Genomic DNA, 22,012 nt, shown 5'->3' on the forward strand with positions numbered 1-22,012 from the left:
ACTCGTGATTGTGCTTTTATTATAAATTACAATAATTACAGATTATTAAAATAAAAGAACTGCTTGAATATGTGCATTCGGTAAAAATATATAACAGATTATGCATGGCCGGGTTTCATCGTGTACAGTCTTTATACGAGCACCATCATGTCCGTACTGGTTACATGTCTGTAACTGTGGGCTTGGAAAATAGTAGGTACATCTAGTGCACTTGGAAAAATGCACGATCTCGAGATGTCTGTTAAGGACGAAGCTAAGTGCATTGGCAACTAAAACTTTGCAGAAACTTACGGAGCAAGTCCAGCGAAATATCATGTTGTTAAAGCAAGCTACTGCGCCAGGAACCTTCGCTAAATTACAGTCACGTGGGCTCCGGGCGTCCTATTAGTCTTGGCAACGTTACGATCCTTTGAGAGTGAGCTACGAGCAGTCAGATTGAACTGGAGCGAGGCAAGGGTCGCTGAGGTGCCTTAGGACAACAACAACAACCGCGTGGCTCCAATAAACTAGTACAATTAGAGCACTTACCAAGCTGCACAAGCTCCAAACGTCTGTCAGTCACGAAATGCCATGGAAATGCTTTGCAGAAACTTGCCACGCCGATCCTTAGATCTGTCACTTTGCTTGAATTAGCCACAGCTCCAGCCTCGTTCAACGCTTCGGAGCTGTCCACTTTTGACTTCTGACACACGGGTACGGCGTTAATTTCATATCTGGAAGGTTATTTTTGATTGGGAAAGGAACATGTATTTATTTTTGGTTAATGTTAAGACTATCAACCGTTATTGTGTTTTCTAATAAACCAATTCATTTCTGTATAATTCAGTAAGAATAATATTAAAGTTATTGTCCTACTTATTCCCCAATTTTTGACCTATGTGATATAGTTTTGTATTCCTACTTGCTTTTGACTTCATCACCTAAACAGAAAAAAGTGGCCACCATTTGCCGTTAAGGGGATAAAGCAAAAAAAAAGCGAAATAAAACTATGTAACAAAAAAACAAAAGTTGAGGAACCAGTAGGACTACAACATCAATATACTTACTGGATTATACAGAAACGGATTGATTTATTAGAATACACAATCTCCCTAATGAAGGCGCGGCTGGATAGACGATGCCCTCTTAATTTCGTGAGAGTCGGACCAAGCTAATTTTGTATGCCATTTGCAATGGCAAAGTGTGGCAGCGATGACTAATGTTGAATTTCTATAAAACTGATCAACAAATAAATCGAGAAAAGTCTCACCTAAATCTTCTAGGATCATTAGTATAACTGGTCAGTCTTATATCGGTCTGTGTATCATATAGCCTCCTGGCAATTGTCCTCAGACTCCCCACGAGGAGGTACGCCACCGGTTCGCTTTCCGTCGTCAGGTGTAGCTCGATCTTGTCTTCTTTCGATGTTGTGCAGACGAAGGCGGCCTCGTAATCTTGAGAATCGTCTTTTTGCGCGTCGTCCTGAAAAATAAATAGAATATGTAATAAAGAACAATCACAAAAAAGTAAAAAACTTGGAGTTCAAACGCAAGAGTCCGTATTATGTTAGATTATGCTCTGCTCCAACCGCCGATAAAACAAAAGAAACCAACACTGCACGTCGCGCACGGCCATATTGCATTTTTTTTTACTACGATAAACATGCTAACCTTATACAAGTTTTCTTGAAATATAGCATAGATCTAGTTTAGTCTCGAGCTAGTTAAAGTATTTTCTCAGCTATATTTGCAGAAGTTAATTTCTCTGAAACCTCGCAGTATCATATGCGACTGTGTAGTGGGCAATGAAAAGGAGTTGTAAAAATATACAATATATTTCCATACAAAATGGCCCATTGTTGATACTTTTCCCTGCTGACAAGAAACGTTGCGATAATATAAAGCAACCTTGCCGCACTGTCAAATATTTTTTCTAGGTAAGAACAACTTATTCGTAAACATAACTAGACGAATTTTGCCTTAGAGTTCAAGCAAAAACAAGTTAACAGAGTACCTGGTTAAAAAATAACTAAATATAAAAATGCTCAGATCACCAAAAAGCTTAAACATTTTAGGAATTGGTATGCATATTTCAGTTACTGTGTAGTTTTAATAGCGTTCCAAATTTAATGCATAATACTGTTACTTTGAGCCACGAAGCTTTTTGCTGGTGCATCGTAAAAGAGACGGAAATTAAAATTTAAATTTTACGTCATTATTAAGTGGAGTCAGCGTCGTAAACACTGCTACAAATGACGATCAAAAACATGTACCTACTTATTAATGAATGTTACTTTTTATTATGCCTGCGCTCCGTGTAAATTTCCCTCCCTATCTCCAATTCTCTAAGCGTTTAATTATAGCGTTTATTGTATAGATAGTATAGCGTATAACAAAATTTTGAACTATAGTAATCAATAATCATCATTGTATAAAACTTAGAAATACGTCATAATATTTACGTCCACTACTGGACATAGGCTTTCACCAGGATATAATACAACGATCAATTTTCGAATGCCATTAAACCTGCTACCTTTACTTGTCTTGCCACTATGTTGGGGCGCTGCTGACCAACTGTTACATTTGACATTGAATTTTGATCATAACATGAACTATCATAATAATTATATTTTGGATAATTTAATATACTAAAAATCATGTCCTCTGTGGGCAAATTGTAGGTAACTTGCTACAAGTAGTATGTGCTCACAAGAGGCTTATATATAAATTTTTTGTTACCATTTTAATTATCATTGTTTCAATGCAATCAACACGAATACATCATAGAAAACGCGAGCAGTTTAGAAATGTTTTTAGCTTATTATTAACGTATAACGTCCACAAAGTTAAGTCGTATTAAAACTTTAAAAGCGTAGGATGAAACTACGAGCACAGCTTTTATTCAGTTTCACTTTGTATGACAGGAAAGATAATTATGCTACTTTATATTAGCCGAGCTGTTACAAAAGTTCAAGAAGAAAAATACGGAATAAGATTTATGTCTCATATTTTATTAAACGCTTTCAAACTTTGGTGTTAAGAACTAAAAGCTCTATCGCCTCTAAATCTTGCCATAAGGCGCCACTTTTCTTCGTGTTTTCCGAGTTTATTATGTTTTTGTCTGTGCAGGCAATAAAGGAAAAATATGTATAAGAACTGGAAAGTTTCCTTGTGCCTTTGTTCTCGGTATCGTCTGATTGATGTCGCATTCCAGTTCTCTCAAATGTTTTGATAGGTCGATGACGTTCAAATTTGTTATTGTGTAGCCGCATAAATATAGAAGAAAACATTTTTTTTATTTAGTTTAATTATCATACTATTAATAGAATTATAATGTAACAAGCAAAACTTCGCGATCACTAGTTCATTATTTACGGTTTTAGCTTATTTAAACATTCCATAACTTAAGTATTGAACAACCAATTAAACTTAACCCTAAATGGCTCAACAATCGCTGAGCGTGAACTGCGTACAGTCGGTGCCCCAACTTAAGTATCCACTTTTCTATACAGCAACATGGGTACTTTAGCACTGGGGCACTTACTTTAGGTACATAGGAAAAGTATCAATCGTTGAGTTTATCTTTATAGGAACCCTGTCTATCATTAAATGTTCCCCTCTGAAATCCGATGTCTGTTAATGATCTTAACCTTTTCGACGCCGTGTCAAACATAAAAGCTTTCATCCAGACGCCACGTCACCGAAGTGTCAAAACTGAAATTAATCTTTATGCATATGCATGTAGGTATATCGTGCTCTCGATTAATCGGTCTTTGACGTTAAACCTACGGTGCGTATATATCGGTCATTGGCGTCCAAAAGGTTAAGTAAGTAAACCTATCTCACCTGGTCATGTAGAACGTCATGTACACTGTCGAGTGTGTGCAGAAATTCGATGAGGTTGGTGCCTAGACATTTATACGCGCGCTCTATTCGACAATTATGGGAGAACGCTGTTAGTATTAGATATTCCCCTAGTTTCGCCATGAAGTCTTCCGTGCTTACACCTGTAACAAGCAATAAATAATTAGTACCATTAGTACCAGTTGGGGTAGTGATATGTATCAAAATCTTGTTAATTGTTATACGAACGGCCGCTTCATAGTACCTAGTTATTTGCTATTTTAATAGTCTTTGATATTTGTACTTGTTCCATCGCAAATAACCGCCACGATAGATTTGATCCATCTCCGTTATATAATAGAAAACACTGACCTAGAACCTGATATAGAACCCATTTCACATCGCACTATCCACGAAATTAAATCAAGTAAAAATATAACGGAAACTTTTTGAAGTTAATTGTTGTTATTGTCTTCAAATTTGACTTTATCGTTCTAAAAATACCCTAAAATGTAAGTTACGGAAAACTTTTCGTTTCATCGCGAAGCCTTAAATGGAAAACATCTTATATGCTATTGAGTTACGGTCCTAAGCCATCCTTATCCATTAGGAAACTTCCTGCCAAGTAAACTGTAAATTGACTTAATAAGGAAGAACACGAGTATTTAAGTTAATTTGTATTAAGTAAAAGGTCGCTGCTCTTGAGCAAAAGTTTAAGTTCAGTTCTTTGCAAATAAAACCCAGTGGTTTCGAACTGACCTAGTGTGTTGTAACCAAAGATAGATATAACTCCGTAATGGATGGATACAGTCTAAGGAAAAAACGTGCCTCGAAAATCACGAAAATTTGATTCTCGATTAGATGGGGCCACTACCTTTGGCCTGCTCTCGTATAGAGGGCGTTGACGATTTCGTTTGTTATTTAACAATTTTAACGCATATCAGTGAAAGAACATGGGTCAAAACCATATAAAAATAATTAATGCAAATAAAAAAATAATTTATCCATATTTAAATACATTTTATCGTGAAATAAAACTATGAAAACGGATTATATCGCGTATATTGAATTTATAATACATCCCAACGTTTCACCCGTTGACCACGAACGCTGTAAAGAGTTCGAAACGTCGGGATGTATTATAAATTCAATATACGCGATATAATCCGTTTTCATAGTTTTATTTCATGAGTAACTATCGCGGTAACCGAAGACAATATTACATTTTATCGTATTTTTATAAATCTTCATTTTTAGTTTTAAAGTGTGTCGAGAGATGGCAGTGAATTTACTGTGGTTACAAAATTTTCTATGACAGTACCGCTCTATCCTATTATATCCTCTTTGGTTATAACGAAAGAAATCTACTAAATTACTGCAATATTATGCTGGTAGGTAAGTATAAACATATTGAAAATGTGACGAACCATAACGCACATCATCAATATGTACGCAAGCGGTATGCTTTGGCCTTAAGTTGCAGTGCCTTCAGCCAGCACAGTTTTTGAAAACGTTATTTAACAACTTTCGCTCGATAGAAAAGAATCACGGACATAGGTCTAAAACACACCATTGTTAAATTTAGTAACTATTGTAACACAAAATCGTTAATTTATTTTTGATCGAACTGATCTATTACTTTTTTTGTTGAAAAATAACAATTCAATAACTGATAACCGCGGTCCCTGACACGCACGGCCGTCCGCTCAGTGCTCAGCGAGCTGTGTTCAGAGAAGGACAAGTATTTTGCAAGAAAGTTAAGGACATATTTTTAATAAAGATAAAGATAAGTACACCCAGCCGTAAAATCGCATGGCTACTTTATGAATAAATTCATTCATAATATGTCCATGCAATTTGGCAGCTCGCAGTACACGTAAACATTGAGGGGACACCGGCACCGCACCTACGTACTAGTGATGTTAACAAGCGAATGCATTGTATAATTTGTATAGGGCAGGTGTAGGTAAGTATCTAAAATTGTAAATATATATCAGGTACTTCATGAGGCTGACATGTTCACCTAGTGTCCAAAGCCTCAATAAAAACCAGACTAAAAATAATAATATCTTAATACATAGCTGCAGACACTCGAAATATCTTCTAATGCATACACTGTGCTCGTAATGGGTATATGGGCAACAGTCGACGACGATATCGTATGATGATAAAATCTTTCTCTAAAACGGGGATCGCTATCGCTATTCGGGTGCGCTATTGTCATCGCTATTTTCCTACAATAAGAGGAAAGTTGATGACCACTTATCCAGTACCCATTTTCGTCTGTGTATTAATTTACCTATTACCTACCTAATAAAAGAGAATAACCACAGCTATGTCAGATAATCAAAGAGGAAAAGGAGGAGAAGTGGTCGTCCACTTTCTATTGATATGTCATGTAATCTGATGAAATGGCGTTAATCCCCCTCGGCATAATTGGAATGTGGCGAGCCGTGATCGGTTGCACAGATTTTAAATAGGATTTTACTAAAGCTTTAATTGGTTTCGATTCATGATTTTCACATGACGGCTTTGTCGGTCAAATAAAATAATAATTGGATAGCTCACTGCTTAAACATAGTAAGTACTGACGGCATTGAAATTATTGAATATAAAAAATCTATAGCCTATATCCTTACTTCCCATCACAGCCGTGTGTTGCACTGGGCCTCACAGGCCCTCTGCGCTGTTGGCTTCAGACCCACGCACGCCTTCCAAAGATCCGGGACCCCACGATCTCGAGATATGGTAAGGTATTAAGACCCAGGATTTGAAAAGTGAAAGTTGGACGTCAGATCCACTCTGCTTCTTAAATAATTCAGACCTCAAAAACATCTGAAGACACGTAATTCGTCCTTATCTTTCCGTTTTCCTTTGCTGTTTCCTGTTTGCATCCTGAAGGAGCCCGGGGTCTGAGGGCCTACCGCGAACAAATAGCGAGCATCTTTCTCTGTCACCCCAATTACGCCTTACATAATTGGAGTAAAAGTGAGATGCTCGCAATTTACGAATTTCGGTGTTTGCAATAGACCCTCTGATTTGGCAATCTAATCACAAAAACTGGTGACTGCTATAACTTACAGTACCAGATGTTACTTTGCGGATTTTCTCTATAATGCGAACTTAATAATGCGATAGTTTTACGAAAATGACTGTCATCTGACCGTCTACCTTTGGATTGGATACGGGGCCAGTTTGGAATTAGTCCGGTTTTGTCACGATATTTTCGTAGAATGAAAAGCAGCTAGCTACCGAAAAGACACCAGATAAGTCCAATATCTCAAGGTTCTCGGTAATTATCAGCCTCTAAAGCTCGCTTTATGGAAGACTTTTCGCAAGATTACAGTTCACCTGATTTCCATCATGTAAGTAATACTTTATTTAGTATTACAAGGCGGATACTTACTGATTTGGCTTTAAAACAAAAAACATTAATCAAAATTTAGGACATTGTGTAAATGTTACTCATGCTAATATTAATCTGGATAAACAACGCTAGACTGAAACAACAAAGGGCTTATAAGGCAGTAGAACACCAGGATCTAATCCCTTTTTCAGTCGAACTCTGGATTTAACTCCTACGTGAATTGGCAAAGTTTAATTGTACTGATTCTGATTAGATTCCATGTTTAGGACCTTTTGGTTGAGCCTAATAGTACTTACTGGGGCTACTTAAGCCTTAGTGGGGCTACCACTAGTTTGGCACTGACATAAACGCTATCGAGAACGTAACTTACTTTCCATGCATCTCGCTCATACTCGCATATTAGTGCGAGCTAGGTGTATAGGTACAAAGTAAATTACGTATAGTATAGACGTTAACGTATACCTACCTATGTCATTTTTGACGCTGTCAGTGACTCACGGTACGGGTACTGGAATCATCCGTAAATCACTAGAAGCTAATACCTATTTTTTTAGTTTATCGACAAAGAGCCCTATTCAGATTTAACATTTTAACTGGTTTTGACACGAGTTTGAAGATCGTTCACGCTGATTGTTTCATGCTCAATAGTCGTGCGTAAGATGCGCGTTAATCACCAAGATGATCATCACGGTCGTATCAAAACCATAACAAATTGTTAGTTCTGAACACCACCATAACAAATTGTTAGTTGGGTTCCTGGACACGACTAGACATCTCTCACGCCAATGAACACGACCGATTGTGTCGTATAAATAACAAAACTTGGTGGATTTCAAAATCTGAATACTAATTATGGTTTTATTAGCTTATTTTGTGTGGAAAGTACACTTACTATCAGTCGCTCGTACCGCATCATATATTTCTTGTAAATACGCATAATTTCTGCATGTCCTGATGTCGTCTGGTAATCTTCTTCTGTAAACAAAAATAACGTGTAAAGTTTACAGTGAACTTGCTTTTGCCCGCGAATCGTTCGCATATAATTAAAATATGAGTACCTAGGTACATTCCCACTCCCGTACATTGTCCCCGGTCAAGTGGATGCAAACATCATTTAGACGGAATTTAGAACTTCGATGCAAGAAAATGCATTAAAATCAATCTTATACTATATTTGTATTAAATTATTTTAAAGCATTACAAAGAAAATATTTTGTACCTATACAATATGCTCCATCACCATCCATCATCATAGGTTTATTGTGCAAAATTCATTAATCTATTAATAACACACATCTTTACAAAATACTTGCATAAATCATACCTATAAATTACCTTCTAGAGTAAAGCTACACGCTCGTGAAAACCACATTCTGTGCTTCTCGACTACTCGAGTTTATCGCAGGCGGACAGTCGCGGCCGACGACGGCTTCATAATAATTATATCACTGTCCCTAAGCCCTTTTCCTACTGTTTAATACTCAATAGTCAATATATTCTTTATTCAAATAGGCCTAGCAACAAGCACTTTTAAATTGTCAAGTTTTAAATATTACCTTAATCTAAATATCAGAGCAATTTATTGATGCAGTTATTATTATTCTTAAAAACATTGAATTATTATAGATATGTCAAACTTAATAATAAGAATATTCTCATAAATATATTGACAGTGCACTGTCATTATGTCAATTTCCTTAAATTTATCTCTAAGTGAGTCTCTATGGTTCATTTTATATATTGCTGGAATAGCCCTCTTCTGCAGAACAAAACTGGTATTTATCTCTGAAGCACCACCCCACAGTAAAATACCGTATGACATAACGCTATGGAAGTAACTAAAATATACTAATCGAGCTGTTTTCACATCAGTTAACTGACGGATTTTGCTCACTTGGAAAGCTGCAGAACTCAGTCTATTCTAAAGAGTATCAATATGGGGACCCCATTGGAGTTTAGAATCTAAAGTTATACCAAGAAAAACTGTACTATCAACCAATTCCAATTCCTCGTCCTTCACAGTGACACTTGTTTGCACATGCCTTACGTTACTACTAGTGACAAACTTAATGCATTTAGTCTTTTTCTCATTTAACAATAAGTTATTAACATTGAACCAATTTACTACTTCTGAAATAGCATCGTTTACATTACTGTAAGCTTGTTGCTGTCATTTGACTTTGAAAATAAGTGAGGTATCGTCTGCAAACAATACTATATCATGGTGGGTCTTTACAAGGTATGGCAGGTCATTAATGTAGATAAGGAACAGGAACGGCCCCAATATTGATCCCTGCGGTACACCCATAGAGGCCAATGACCCCGGTGATCGTTGTCCATTCACATCGACCCTTAAAAAAATTACAAACATTTAAGGAATTTTTAGCTGCTGATTAGGAAACATTTTTTTAAATTTCATCAGTAATAAAACGATGGTTCACAAAGTTCATTACGTATTTAAGTAGGTATCTTATTCCTTTTGTCCATCTAAAATGTTAATCATTCAATTCATTTAACGTTAAGGCTATCGAGTTCCTTGTGATTACTTACCATTAAACTGGCGCATTCATTTTGTGTTAAGGGCAAAAATCGTTTAAACGTCTTGCAGACGATATCATAAAAGTGATGACACTTAAAAATGTAAGTCTTGAAAAAAAAGGTTAGATCAGGTAAAGTTTATTGCCGTCCATTGTCTTTGTGATGGCCAGCATTTGCAAACTAAGATAAGGAATCCAAAATGCATTCTTATTGGTTATCTTTATGTGGAGGCGAAGCTTAGCCTAAACAATAACAACTATAAGCTGTCCTTACTACCTATTGTTTGTCTCATGACCTGTTTTTACCTTTTTCATTGTTAAGGTAAAGAATCCTAAATGCATCGTAATTGGTTATCTCTATGGGAGGCGGAGTTTAGCTCGCTCGTAAGGATCGAAGTAATTTTTTTCTGAAGTGGTTCACCGGGAATGTCCCTGATTGTACAATCTACCTACATGTATCACTGACATCGAATGATCGTTAGTTCGTATTGAACTGAAACGTTAATAGTTTCAGGTCCTGTATTCCAAACGTTTAGCGAGCGTTCCAACAACTGTAACGTAATGCTGTCTAGACACTATCAATAAGAATGACATCACTTAGTAATGCATTCACTATCAGCGGATCGTTCAGCGAGGCGAGTAGCGTGGCAACAAGCGGAAAAATGTTCTTTACAGCATGCACGTACAGGCTTTTTTTTTAATATACCACGTCGGTGGCAATCAAGCATACGGCCTGCCTGATGGTAAGCAGTTACCGTAGCCTATGGACGCCTATTTAACACGTGTGTACTACCCGTCCTTATATATGGCTGCCAATCATGGAATTTAAATCAGAAAATGACCAGAAAACTCGCATCCTGTCAATACGCTATGGAAAGGAGTATGATAAATGTCAAGAAATCAGACAGACTGAGAAACCATGTCATCAGAAATAAAACAAAAACCATAGATGTAACACGGAAAATGAGGAGACTCAAATGGAAATGGGCAGGGCACATGATTAGAGGTCATGATAAATGGAGTAAGAAAGTGACAGGATGGTACCCCAGGAACAGCAAAAGGAAGAGTGGTACACCACGAAAAAGATGGGATGATGATATTAGACAGGTGGCAGGAGCGACGTGGAACAGAGTCGCTCGGGAAAGATCGGAATGGAAAAGGTTGGAGGAGGCCTTTGCCGATTGGCAAACAGATCTACAAAAAATAAGCAAGCAGCAAATACTAGAATAAGTTTTTATGTTTATCTTTTGTTAAAATCAGTCTAATGTTACTAGGTTAAGTGGATCTGAATAAAAGGCTATATTATTATTATTATTATTATATTATGGACGCCTGCAACACCAGAGATATTACACGCGCGTTGCCGACCCTTTAAAAACCTGTACACTCCTTTTTTGAAGAACCCCATACTGTAGCCCCTCGGGAAAACCTCGGCAGGGAGCTCATTCCACAGCCGAAGCGTCCGCGGTAGAAATTCCTCTTAAACCGCACAGTACGCGACCATTTAGGTGCTAGGGTGTGAGGATGAATACCCTGCCGATAGGCTGCACGGATTTACAATCAATTAACATTAATGCTCCATACCCCGCCTCGCTGCACGCCCCGCTCGTGCGTTTCCTTAGGTCCTATACTAACAAGAACGCTTGACATCACGTTTCGCTGCACGCTCCGCTCAAGCGTTTTCTCAGATCGAGTACACTAACATACGCTGGACGCCCACGTTGGTCGTACACCTTAGAGTCAAGTTCTTTGGCCACCTATCAAAATCGGCACATACAATCTGGTCTGAAAAAATGTATTGAAAATGGCAGTCAAATAAAATAATACTGAGGCGAGCGTGTACGAGTAGATAACCATCAACATTTAGTGAATAGCCTAACTGTCCGCTGAATTGGTTAAATTTCGCTGATTTGTCGGATAAAATTCACTGCAGTGGCAAATCGGGGCCGCATTCAGAATCGTAAATTCATTAAGTACTATTTAATGTAACACGATTTCCATATCAATTGATGTCTAATTTGTGAGGCTGCGTTTCATTGTCGGTAAAGGCCTCCCTTGAGGGTCTCCACGACGACCCTTATCTAACGCAATCTTCTCCAAATCGTCAACTTATAATCTATAACATTTAAATGGACACAATAATAACGTAGTGCTATTTTATACGGGAAGTTTGGAGACTGATAAAGGGCTCTTGACCATAGTTTTCTTTTACACAATATGTTTCTTGATAATATTATTTTACTGCTGTTTTATAACTTGAAAAGTATAATGACCCGATTTTACGTCTTTGTCTTTCCAAGTAGTAATTTTGTATACTTACAGACAGTTATATCTGTCATAGTGCTCCGCTTGATTCTTCGTTAATGACGTCACAGCTGCGTGGAGGGACTCGTTCTGTGGACAAAGAAGTTACGACTTTAGCCTCATAATTACTCGGCACAGATTCGTTCGCAGGTGTTGACCTCGTTTTGCAATAGTGTAAACAAATTAAGCAAGACCCTTAGGTTAGGTAGGCGCCTCGTTATGGGACTTTGTTTAGAAAGGTGTAAGAGCTAGATTCATCATAGATATACGTCGTTATAGTTAATCACTCTCTAACATTAAATACCTACAGATAAATAGTTGTACCTACTTTTATTTACAGTAAACAGGTATTTTTCAAATTACTCCTAATAGCGACATAGTTATGTGGATTTAGGTACTCTTAGAAATATATTACTTAATAATAATATTTATTTGTACTTCGTGAAAAACATTAATAAGCTAATGGATAAAATGTCGCAAAAAAGAAAATTCTATTATTATTTATGTGAATAACATATAATATGTAACGTAATATTCTTCTGACGTTGCTGTCACATCGCGTTTAAGCCAAAATTACAGACACCAGAAAAATAATCTTACTTATTTGACCTATATACTGAAGAGTAAGTATGCTTTTAGTATATACGGGCTTTTTGTAGCTTTTCTGTGGGATGTTAATTTCACCTGTGACGTGAATTTTTCCTTGGAGCCAACCGCGATTTTGCCTAATTTGGTTATAAAAAATAACATGGCAGTTAGGCTATATCGGGAGATAGTGACAAAGCTGTGTCATCTGTGTGTGTCTCATACAGCGATGGCCTATATGGGGGTGTTAAAAAGTAACTATTCCTCTATCTTACCGTTGTCACTGCGATAAGCATTTCACTGAACTAAATAATATAATATGATCAAATAGCCAAATTAAATTAAATCGTACCTAATAACTTTTACAAAGCAGCCAATCTTTTGTTATAATATCTACATAAGTTGAACCCCATCCATCGACTTAATACTTCCGGGAATGTGATTGTTACTCGTATATTTTAATTCCAGTAACGTAACTCGTTTCTTTGAATTTGTGTAAAAAAAATATGTCATACCTAGTCCCAGATTGTATACTGTACCTTGTTTGTATGTATTACTTTCTGTCCTAAATTTGTAGTGCGTTAGTACCTACTGTAATGCTGTGTAATTTTTTTAATCAATAAAATAAAATAAGTGCTCTTAATTAATATATAACGTTGGACGTCACTAGTAACAAACTATAGTAGTCGCTTTTTACCTTTTAAATAATATCGATAATAAAATTATGACATAGCAAAGAGAATTAAAATACGGTATCATTCGAATGAGCTTTCTACTGAAATATATATGTTTTGATAAAGAAATGAATGCCTGTCGACAATTTTAAAGACGTTCAAAGGTTTCTTTTTTTTCCTTCTGAAATTGCTAATTCCTTAATGGAAGAATTGAAATACAATATTGTGAAATTGAGATTTCTACTGGGATGGATGCTTTGATTAAGAAATTATTCGTAAAATAAACAATTTAGACCTGTTACGTAGATGGTAATTGACTAAATTTGTCGATTGTATTTGCTTATTATTTAAAAGTATAAACATTAGAGGATCTTGTCCTGTGCTTCTATTTTTTGCGCTATTCGAATCTATAGGTATATAGAGGTCTTAATTACATAATTTTATCACGAGGGCAATTTCTGTCAGTGTCGCGTGACGTATATGAAGATTTCTCAATACGAAATTGAAGCATTTTCCTCGCCTTATACCGGCGCGGAGAATAGTTATGACAAAAGTATCCTAAAACTTTTACTTGTGGGAGTAGCTGTGGATACAACTGGGAATATCGCTTTGATGAGACAGAGATAGAAATAGTGTTGAAGTTTTGCATAAAAAACCAAGGTCATTTACGCGTCTTTGCTACGTGACACGCACGGAAAACCTAAAGAAAGATAGACAATGTGTTTTCAGAAAATGTCGTTACGTTGAACGTGTAGCACAAATATGTTAGGCTGGAGTCTTACACTTAGCGATTCACAAGCTAAGTTTTTTCTACTGAAAAGTATCAAAATTGTGTAAGTTAAATGTAGCAGTAACAGTAGGTAAGGACTCGAATAGCCAGATTTATCTTATATTCCTGGGACCCTGATTGTCTCTCAATCCTTGTTGATTAATGCGAAATTAGGTGGTATTATTCCTAAGCCACGGTCACTTTGTTACTAGGCAATGCTGGCCGTATTTCATTAGTTTGTGGCACCATTAAATTCAACGATTAATATTCATTTCTTACTACCATTACGTTCATCAATCACAGAATCCATTGTTTACTAAACCCTAGATTATCATCATTCATATCAATATTCATAACAATTGTAAGATCACGTCCATGTAAATAAGAACCAAATGGACTTTGGACTATTATATTTCCGAATGACCTAATCTTTGAATAATCTCTATTCTTTGTCGATAGTTTGACACTTTCTCAGTTCCAAAGTCGGCAATGAAAGTTAAAGATAAGTGGAAGTTAAAACAGCTGGCAACTTTGTAGCTTAGAAACATAAAAAAAAAACACTTCCCTAGTCGACGATAAAGTAAGTACAGTCGCCATCACATATATCGGAGCGGCCGAGGTGCTCACAAATATCTGAACACGCCACTATTGTCAAGGCGCTAGAGTGCATGTTCAGATATTTCTGAGCATCTCGGCCGCTCCGATATATCTGATGGCGACTGTACCTATACACAAGTTGACATCCCATATTTGAATTCCATGTCAGTACTGTGTTAGTCATCTGAAATAGGTAGTCGTTACTCCGCATACCGTACTCTTAATTTTGATGAACCAGTTTGGATTTAGTTTCGTTCTGTATAAAACGCAGTCCAACAAAAGAGGATTTCTAAATTTACAGGGTTTTGGTGAGCATTATGCATGTATGTTATATACTTTATTGCACATACACAAGTATACACAGAAAACACAAAACAAAGAATAAGATATCAAAAGTACAAAGGCGAACTTATCCCTAAAAGGGATCTCTTCCAGCTAACCTTTGAGGAAATGCGAAAGGAACAACCACTTAAATGTGGAAGACAACTTAATAATAAACAATAACAATATTAGAATTTTGGTATAATAATTACCAGCTTAAAATATGTTTTAAATCTGGATTTACAAGCGCCCATCATGTAAATCGTACGCTCGTATGTCACGGCGTGCGTTATTAATGTTATTATACCAAAAATATCAAAATTTCCTCCCGCGTACGCTTCGGCTGTGGAATGAGCTCCCTGCCGAGGTTTTCCCGAGGGGCTACAGTATGGGGTTCTTCAAAAAAGGAGTGTACAGGTTTTTAAAGGGTCGGCAACGCGCGTGTAATACCTCCGGTGTTGCAGGCGTCCATAGGCTACGGTAACTGATTACCATCAGGCGGGCCGTTTGCTTGATTGCCACCGACGTGGTATAATTTTTTTTTACCATAATCCACCTATTTTAAACGACACTACACTTATGTTTTGGGTGGATTTATCTCAATTAATTTATAATTTATGAAATGTGATTGATTACATAGCGTGTGAACAACGGGCAGATTGATTAATTGATTGCCACCGACGTGGTATAATTTTTTTTTACCATAATCCACCTATTTTAAACGACACTACACTTATGTTTTGGGTGGATTTATCTCAATTAATTTATAACTAAATTCAAAAGTCACACGAATCGCTTACTCGAAATTAGCCCTCATTATGCTCTTGTGATTCTTAAATTTTGTCTTTTTGTCCCTAAATTTACATATGTGCTCCGCTGCTGTCCTTTTTGGAAACATCAAAATTTATTGTCGCCTTTAGATGATTTGATCAAAATTAGTTTAGAGACTATTCTAAACATTCAGCTAAGTGAGCCTTCCTGGTCTCAAGCGTCCCTCCCTATTCGGTTTGGAGGTTTAGGAATTCGCAAAATTTCCAGTGTGGCTTCCCCAGCCTTTTTGGCGTCCACTCATAGCACGTCTGGTCTCATAGGAAATATTTTAAGGGCTTTGCCCACAAACTGTGAGATTGCGGGCTTTGAGGACGCCAAAAATGCTTTTAAAATTGCTTGCCCGGGAAAACAATTTCCAGACAACCCAAATTCACAAAGGAGTTGGGATAATGTTTACTGTGATTTAACTTACAATATTCTCCTAAACAACTGTACAGGTCCAGACCGCGCGAGGCTTTTGGCGGTCGGAGCCCGGGAAGCGGGTTACTGGCTACATGCCCATCCTTCGCCTAATACTGGTACTTTCTTGGATCCGGCCTCCCTTAGACTGGCGACTGGTTTGCGACTCGGGGTTTCGGTGTGTACGCCACACATATGCTCTTGTGGCACGGACGTGGACCGACTGGGACACCATGGATTATCTTGTCAAAAAAGTGCCGGCCGTTTTTCAAGACATGCGTCGCTTAATGACATAATCCGTCGGTCTCTTGCCACCATCAATGTACCCGCTCTTCTTGAGCCGACTGGCATTATCAGAGATGATGGCAAGAGGCCCGATGGGATGTCCTTGGTTCCTTGGAGCTTGGGACGGATGTTGGTGTGGGATGCTACCTGCGTAGACACACTGGCACCGTCCCACCTCCAACGGACTAATGTAAAAGCGGGCGGAGCGGCGGAAAGCGCCGAAATTTTAAAACGTAATAAATATAAGAGCCTCGGTAGAGAGTATCATTTCGTTCCATTTGGAGTTGAAACTCTAGGTCCATGGGGTCCCAGCGCGCATAAGTTGTTTGCAGAAATCGCGAAGCGTCTGGTTGACGTAACTGGTGACCGAAGAGCTGGCGGCTTTCTCGCACAACGTATCAGCATTGCGATACAGCGGGGAAATGCCGCCAGCATCCTTGGTACAATGCCTCAAGGGCCTATTTTAGATTTAAGCTAGTTATTAATTTCGTTTACGTAGTACCACTGTATATATCTTGTATGTAAATAAATGTGTTCTTACTACGTAAAAAAAAAAAAAAATTGATTTATAATTTATGAAATGTGATTGATTACATAGCGTGTGAACAACGGGCAGATTGATTAATTGATGCCGGAGTAATTTATCACGTTATTGATTTACGAATCGTCGACGGTTTTTGATCGACTTCCTTACGATGATCTGTTCTTGCTCCAAAACTTTAAAACTTAATTAGTTTAGAGTGTAATTCTCAATAACGTGGCAATATCCGATACCTGTCATCGATTTTTTGAATTGAATGTATGCTTATTTTCTCTTTTTCATGTTTATCGATGCTGTATTGTTTTATTAAAATTCAATACATATATAAAAAATATAAAGAGTACCACTTTTTCTGTAACCTGTCTTGTCCAAATGCATCGCTCTCCTAGTTTTGGTTCTTTATATTTTGCACCAATTTATGTTAACAAAATATCATGCTATATAATAACATAAACAAAACCTTTTAAGATGTACGTTGCATGTATCATATATAAATTTTGTACGGCAATATTCACGCACGAAGTTTGTCCAAGGATATTTTCTCTGTAACCTGTACATCCGCGGTATTGCGTCTCACTCACACACAGAAAATTATATTTAGATCATAACTGGGGCAAAATATTAGGTAAGTATCAAGCTAACCACCGTAGGGAACCATCATGACCAGTGTGGTAGTTTCGTAGAGACAAGTGGTTAAAGGCAGGAATCTGGAGTTAGTAACAGGTATGTCAACTTTAATTTGTCTCGATTATTTTACGAAATTGGTATATTTTCTTATATATATTTTTTATTTTTATTTATTGGAGAAACAACAGAGGTATGGGACAGGATAATAGGTTACATTGTTAGGTACATATATGATTGAGATGACACTTACTTCCTTAAACGCTCTCACTAAAACATACTTAAAATAAACGGACTTAACTAAAAGGTATGTTTACATACAAGTATATAATGTAATAATATAATTTTAATATTGTATTAAGGAACTTTTGCGCCTGGAATGACCCGGGGTGGGTTATTTGATTACTTGTTATTGTGCTTTTATGTTGACTGTTTTTTTTTTTGTATTAAGGTATATATATCCATCTATGCTCAAAGTGATATTCGTATTGTTATCCGTTTAGGAGATTTAAGGTCCTTCCGTTTATTATTTTTATTTTTATGAAAATGCTGCTCTTTTTTTTGCTATAAACTCCGCTGTCTAGGTAAAATGCCCCAAGCCATATATCGTAAAGACCAGAGCCTTACGTTACATAAGCTTAGGCGAAGGTCAGATCAGAGAAGCCTTACACACGACACTTTGCACTGTCATCCTCAATATTGATCACGCTTACCGACGTGGAAATTAAAGTAACTTGAAACATGACACTGTCTGCCCTACTTTTGTAACTACCTAAGTACATACTTTTATAAACTGAAATAGATAACATACTTACACTAAATAAAAAGTGACCAAGTCCACCGGTGGCCGAGGCGGGAATCGAACGCGCATTTTCAGCTTAGGTACGCGGCTAACGTCCTGACCACTCGCCGTTACCCGTCCCAAATTCTCTGGTGTATGCTATCTTTGAAAAGCTATATGAAAAAGTATGCTATCTTTGGTCTAGTGGTGAAAAATTTGAAAGACTAATTCAGTTTATAATTTATATATAGTAGGGTGACTACTTAAAAACACAAATAAAAAAAATAAAAAATAATTTGATTTGATCCCTATATAGTTACATATTTTAGTTTCGTCAATACATCAAGTTTTTCCCACTTCTGGAAATTGCTCCAAAAGTGAATAATTATTAAGTCAATACTAAACAGCCTTTTAAGAACTATCCCAAAATTGTGTAAACATTTTGCTATTTCATACATTTCGGAAGCTTAGGTTTCAGTGTTTTCTATCCGACATTGAATAATATAGCAAATCTTTGAAAACACCGCCTCAAGGCTACAAGAGCCGTCGCGCTGGGCATGGCATCTGAGGGTTTACCGCGAACACCGAACTCCGCAAATCGCGGGCATTTTTCTCTTTTACTCCAATTTAGGCGTAATTGCAGTGACAGAAAGATTCGGTGTTCGCGGTGAGCCCTCTGAATCCTTCGAACATTTTGACATGATTTCACACACAATAAACACGGGTGAGTATCGGAGAAATGGTCTCCGGATGATGTTAGCATCAGCTCTCCTGGATGTAGATCCAGTTTTCGGTGTGACTATCCTGAAAATTACCTCTCAATCGCCCGCGCTTTTTAGGGTTCCGTAGGCAAAATGACATAAACGGAACTTAAAGTTTCGTGTCTGTCCGTCTGTATATCACAACCATTTTACTCGGAAATATATAGATGTGTTTTGTGAGCCATTACTTAGTTTGAAAGTTAAATTTTATAAAAATATATTTTTAGGGGAGGCATCGATATACAATAATATGTATGTAAATATATGCCCTTTTGATTGAATTGTTTTTTGTAGTATAGAAGGTACGAAACCCTTCATTATGCAGGATCCGACACGCATTTGGCCAGTTTTTTCAAACAATATGTGATTAAATAAGTTTTAATTTACCTTATCACGAACAAGTTTGGGAACAAATCAAATTATTTTATTAAATATTTTGATTTGTGTTTTTTAAGTAGTCACACTACTATATATAAATTAAAAACTGTAATAGATGTCATATATTAAAGAAAAAGTGACGAAGCCCTCCAGTGGTGAAGGCCGGATTCGAACCGGCGTCTTTAGCTATCGCGGCTAACGCCATGAACCCCTAGGCCACCCCGCCACGGCGGTGCCCGTCCGAATTTCTCGACTATATGTCATCTTAGTAAGACTAGGCGTCTTTGACCAGCTCTAAGGGCAAGCAGTGCGCGCTTGCACCTCCTAAACGAACTCCTTACGGATTTACGTTGTAGCGAGAGAGACTGGTGCTGCCATCTATGAACAAGTTTGGGAACAAATCAAATTATTTTATTAAATATTTTGATTTGTGTTTTTTAAGTAGTCACACTACTATATATAAATTAAAAACTGTAATAGATGTCATATATTAAAGAAAAAGTGACGAAGCCCTCCAGTGGTGAAGGCCGGATTCGAACCGGCGTCTTTAGCTATCGCGGCTAACGCCATGAACCCCTAGGCCACCCCGCCACGGCGGTGCCCGTCCGAATTTCTCGACTATATGTCATCTTAGTAAGACTAGGCGTCTTTGACCAGCTCTAAGGGCAAGCAGTGCGCGCTTGCACCTCCTAAACGAACTCCTTACGGATTTACGTTGTAGCGAGAGAGACTGGTGCTGCCATCTATGAACAAGTTTGGGAACAAATCAAATTATTTTATTAAATATTTTGATTTGTGTTTTTTAAGTAGTCACACTACTATATATAAATTAAAAACTGTAATAGATGTCATATATTAAAGAAAAAGTGACGAAGCCCTCCAGTGGTGAAGGCCGGATTCGAACCGGCGTCTTTAGCTATCGCGGCTAACGCCATGAACCCCTAGGCCACCCCGCCACGGCGGTGCCCGTCCGAATTTCTCGACTATATGTCATCTTAGTAAGACTAGGCGTCTTTGACCAGCTCTAAGGGCAAGCAGTGCGCGCTTGCACCTCCTAAACGAACTCCTTACGGATTTACGTTGTAGCGAGAGAGACTGGTGCTGCCATCTATGAACAAGTTTGGGAACAAATCAAATTATTTTATTAAATATTTTGATTTGTGTTTTTTAAGTAGTCACACTACTATATATAAATTAAAAACTGTAATAGATGTCATATATTAAAGAAAAAGTGACGAAGCCCTCCAGTGGTGAAGGCCGGATTCGAACCGGCGTCTTTAGCTATCGCGGCTAACGCCATGAACCCCTAGGCCACCCCGCCACGGCGGTGCCCGTCCGAATTTCTCGACTATATGTCATCTTAGTAAGACTAGGCGTCTTTGACCAGCTCTAAGGGCAAGCAGTGCGCGCTTGCACCTCCTAAACGAACTCCTTACGGATTTACGTTGTAGCGAGAGAGACTGGTGCTGCCATCTATGAACAAGTTTGGGAACAAATCAAATTATTTTATTAAATATTTTGATTTGTGTTTTTTAAGTAGTCACACTACTATATATAAATTAAAAACTGTAATAGATGTCATATATTAAAGAAAAAGTGACGAAGCCCTCCAGTGGTGAAGGCCGGATTCGAACCGGCGTCTTTAGCTATCGCGGCTAACGCCATGAACCCCTAGGCCACCCCGCCACGGCGGTGCCCGTCCGAATTTCTCGACTATATGTCATCTTAGTAAGACTAGGCGTCTTTGACCAGCTCTAAGGGCAAGCAGTGCGCGCTTGCACCTCCTAAACGAACTCCTTACGGATTTACGTTGTAGCGAGAGAGACTGGTGCTGCCATCTATGAACAAGTTTGGGAACAAATCAAATTATTTTATTAAATATTTTGATTTGTGTTTTTTAAGTAGTCACACTACTATATATAAATTAAAAACTGTAATAGATGTCATATATTAAAGAAAAAGTGACGAAGCCCTCCAGTGGTGAAGGCCGGATTCGAACCGGCGTCTTTAGCTATCGCGGCTAACGCCATGAACCCCTAGGCCACCCCGCCACGGCGGTGCCCGTCCGAATTTCTCGACTATATGTCATCTTAGTAAGACTAGGCGTCTTTGACCAGCTCTAAGGGCAAGCAGTGCGCGCTTGCACCTCCTAAACGAACTCCTTACGGATTTACGTTGTAGCGAGAGAGACTGGTGCTGCCATCTATGAACAAGTTTGGGAACAAATCAAATTATTTTATTAAATATTTTGATTTGTGTTTTTTAAGTAGTCACACTACTATATATAACTACTACTATATATAAATTAATAAATTAAAAACTTTTTTTCTTTAATATATGACATCTATTACAGTTTTTAATTTATATATAGTAGTGTGACTACTTAAAAAACACAAATCAAAATATTTAATAAAATAATTTGATTTGTTCCCAA

The 22,012-nt window shown here is 37.5% G+C and overlaps 1 protein-coding gene across 1 annotated transcript in view; it reads right to left on the reverse strand.

Moving 5' to 3' along the window:
• The window catches only part of LOC134747179 (head-specific guanylate cyclase), a 96,579-nt gene that overhangs the window by 41,438 nt on the left and 33,129 nt on the right, over positions 1–22,012 (reverse strand). The window contains exons 2-6 of the mRNA XM_063681764.1: positions 12,049–12,122; positions 8,084–8,166; positions 3,828–3,988; positions 1,250–1,461; positions 529–713 (exon numbers count right to left, since the gene is read on the reverse strand). Of these exons, the coding sequence (XP_063537834.1) occupies positions 529–713; positions 1,250–1,461; positions 3,828–3,988; positions 8,084–8,166; positions 12,049–12,122 (715 nt within the window). The remainder of the gene's footprint in view (positions 1–528; positions 714–1,249; positions 1,462–3,827; positions 3,989–8,083; positions 8,167–12,048; positions 12,123–22,012) is intronic.

The sequence above is a fragment of the Cydia strobilella genome, chromosome 14 (genome assembly GCF_947568885.1).
Source record: "Cydia strobilella chromosome 14, ilCydStro3.1, whole genome shotgun sequence".
NCBI classification, from domain to species: Eukaryota; Metazoa; Arthropoda; class Insecta; order Lepidoptera; family Tortricidae; genus Cydia; species Cydia strobilella.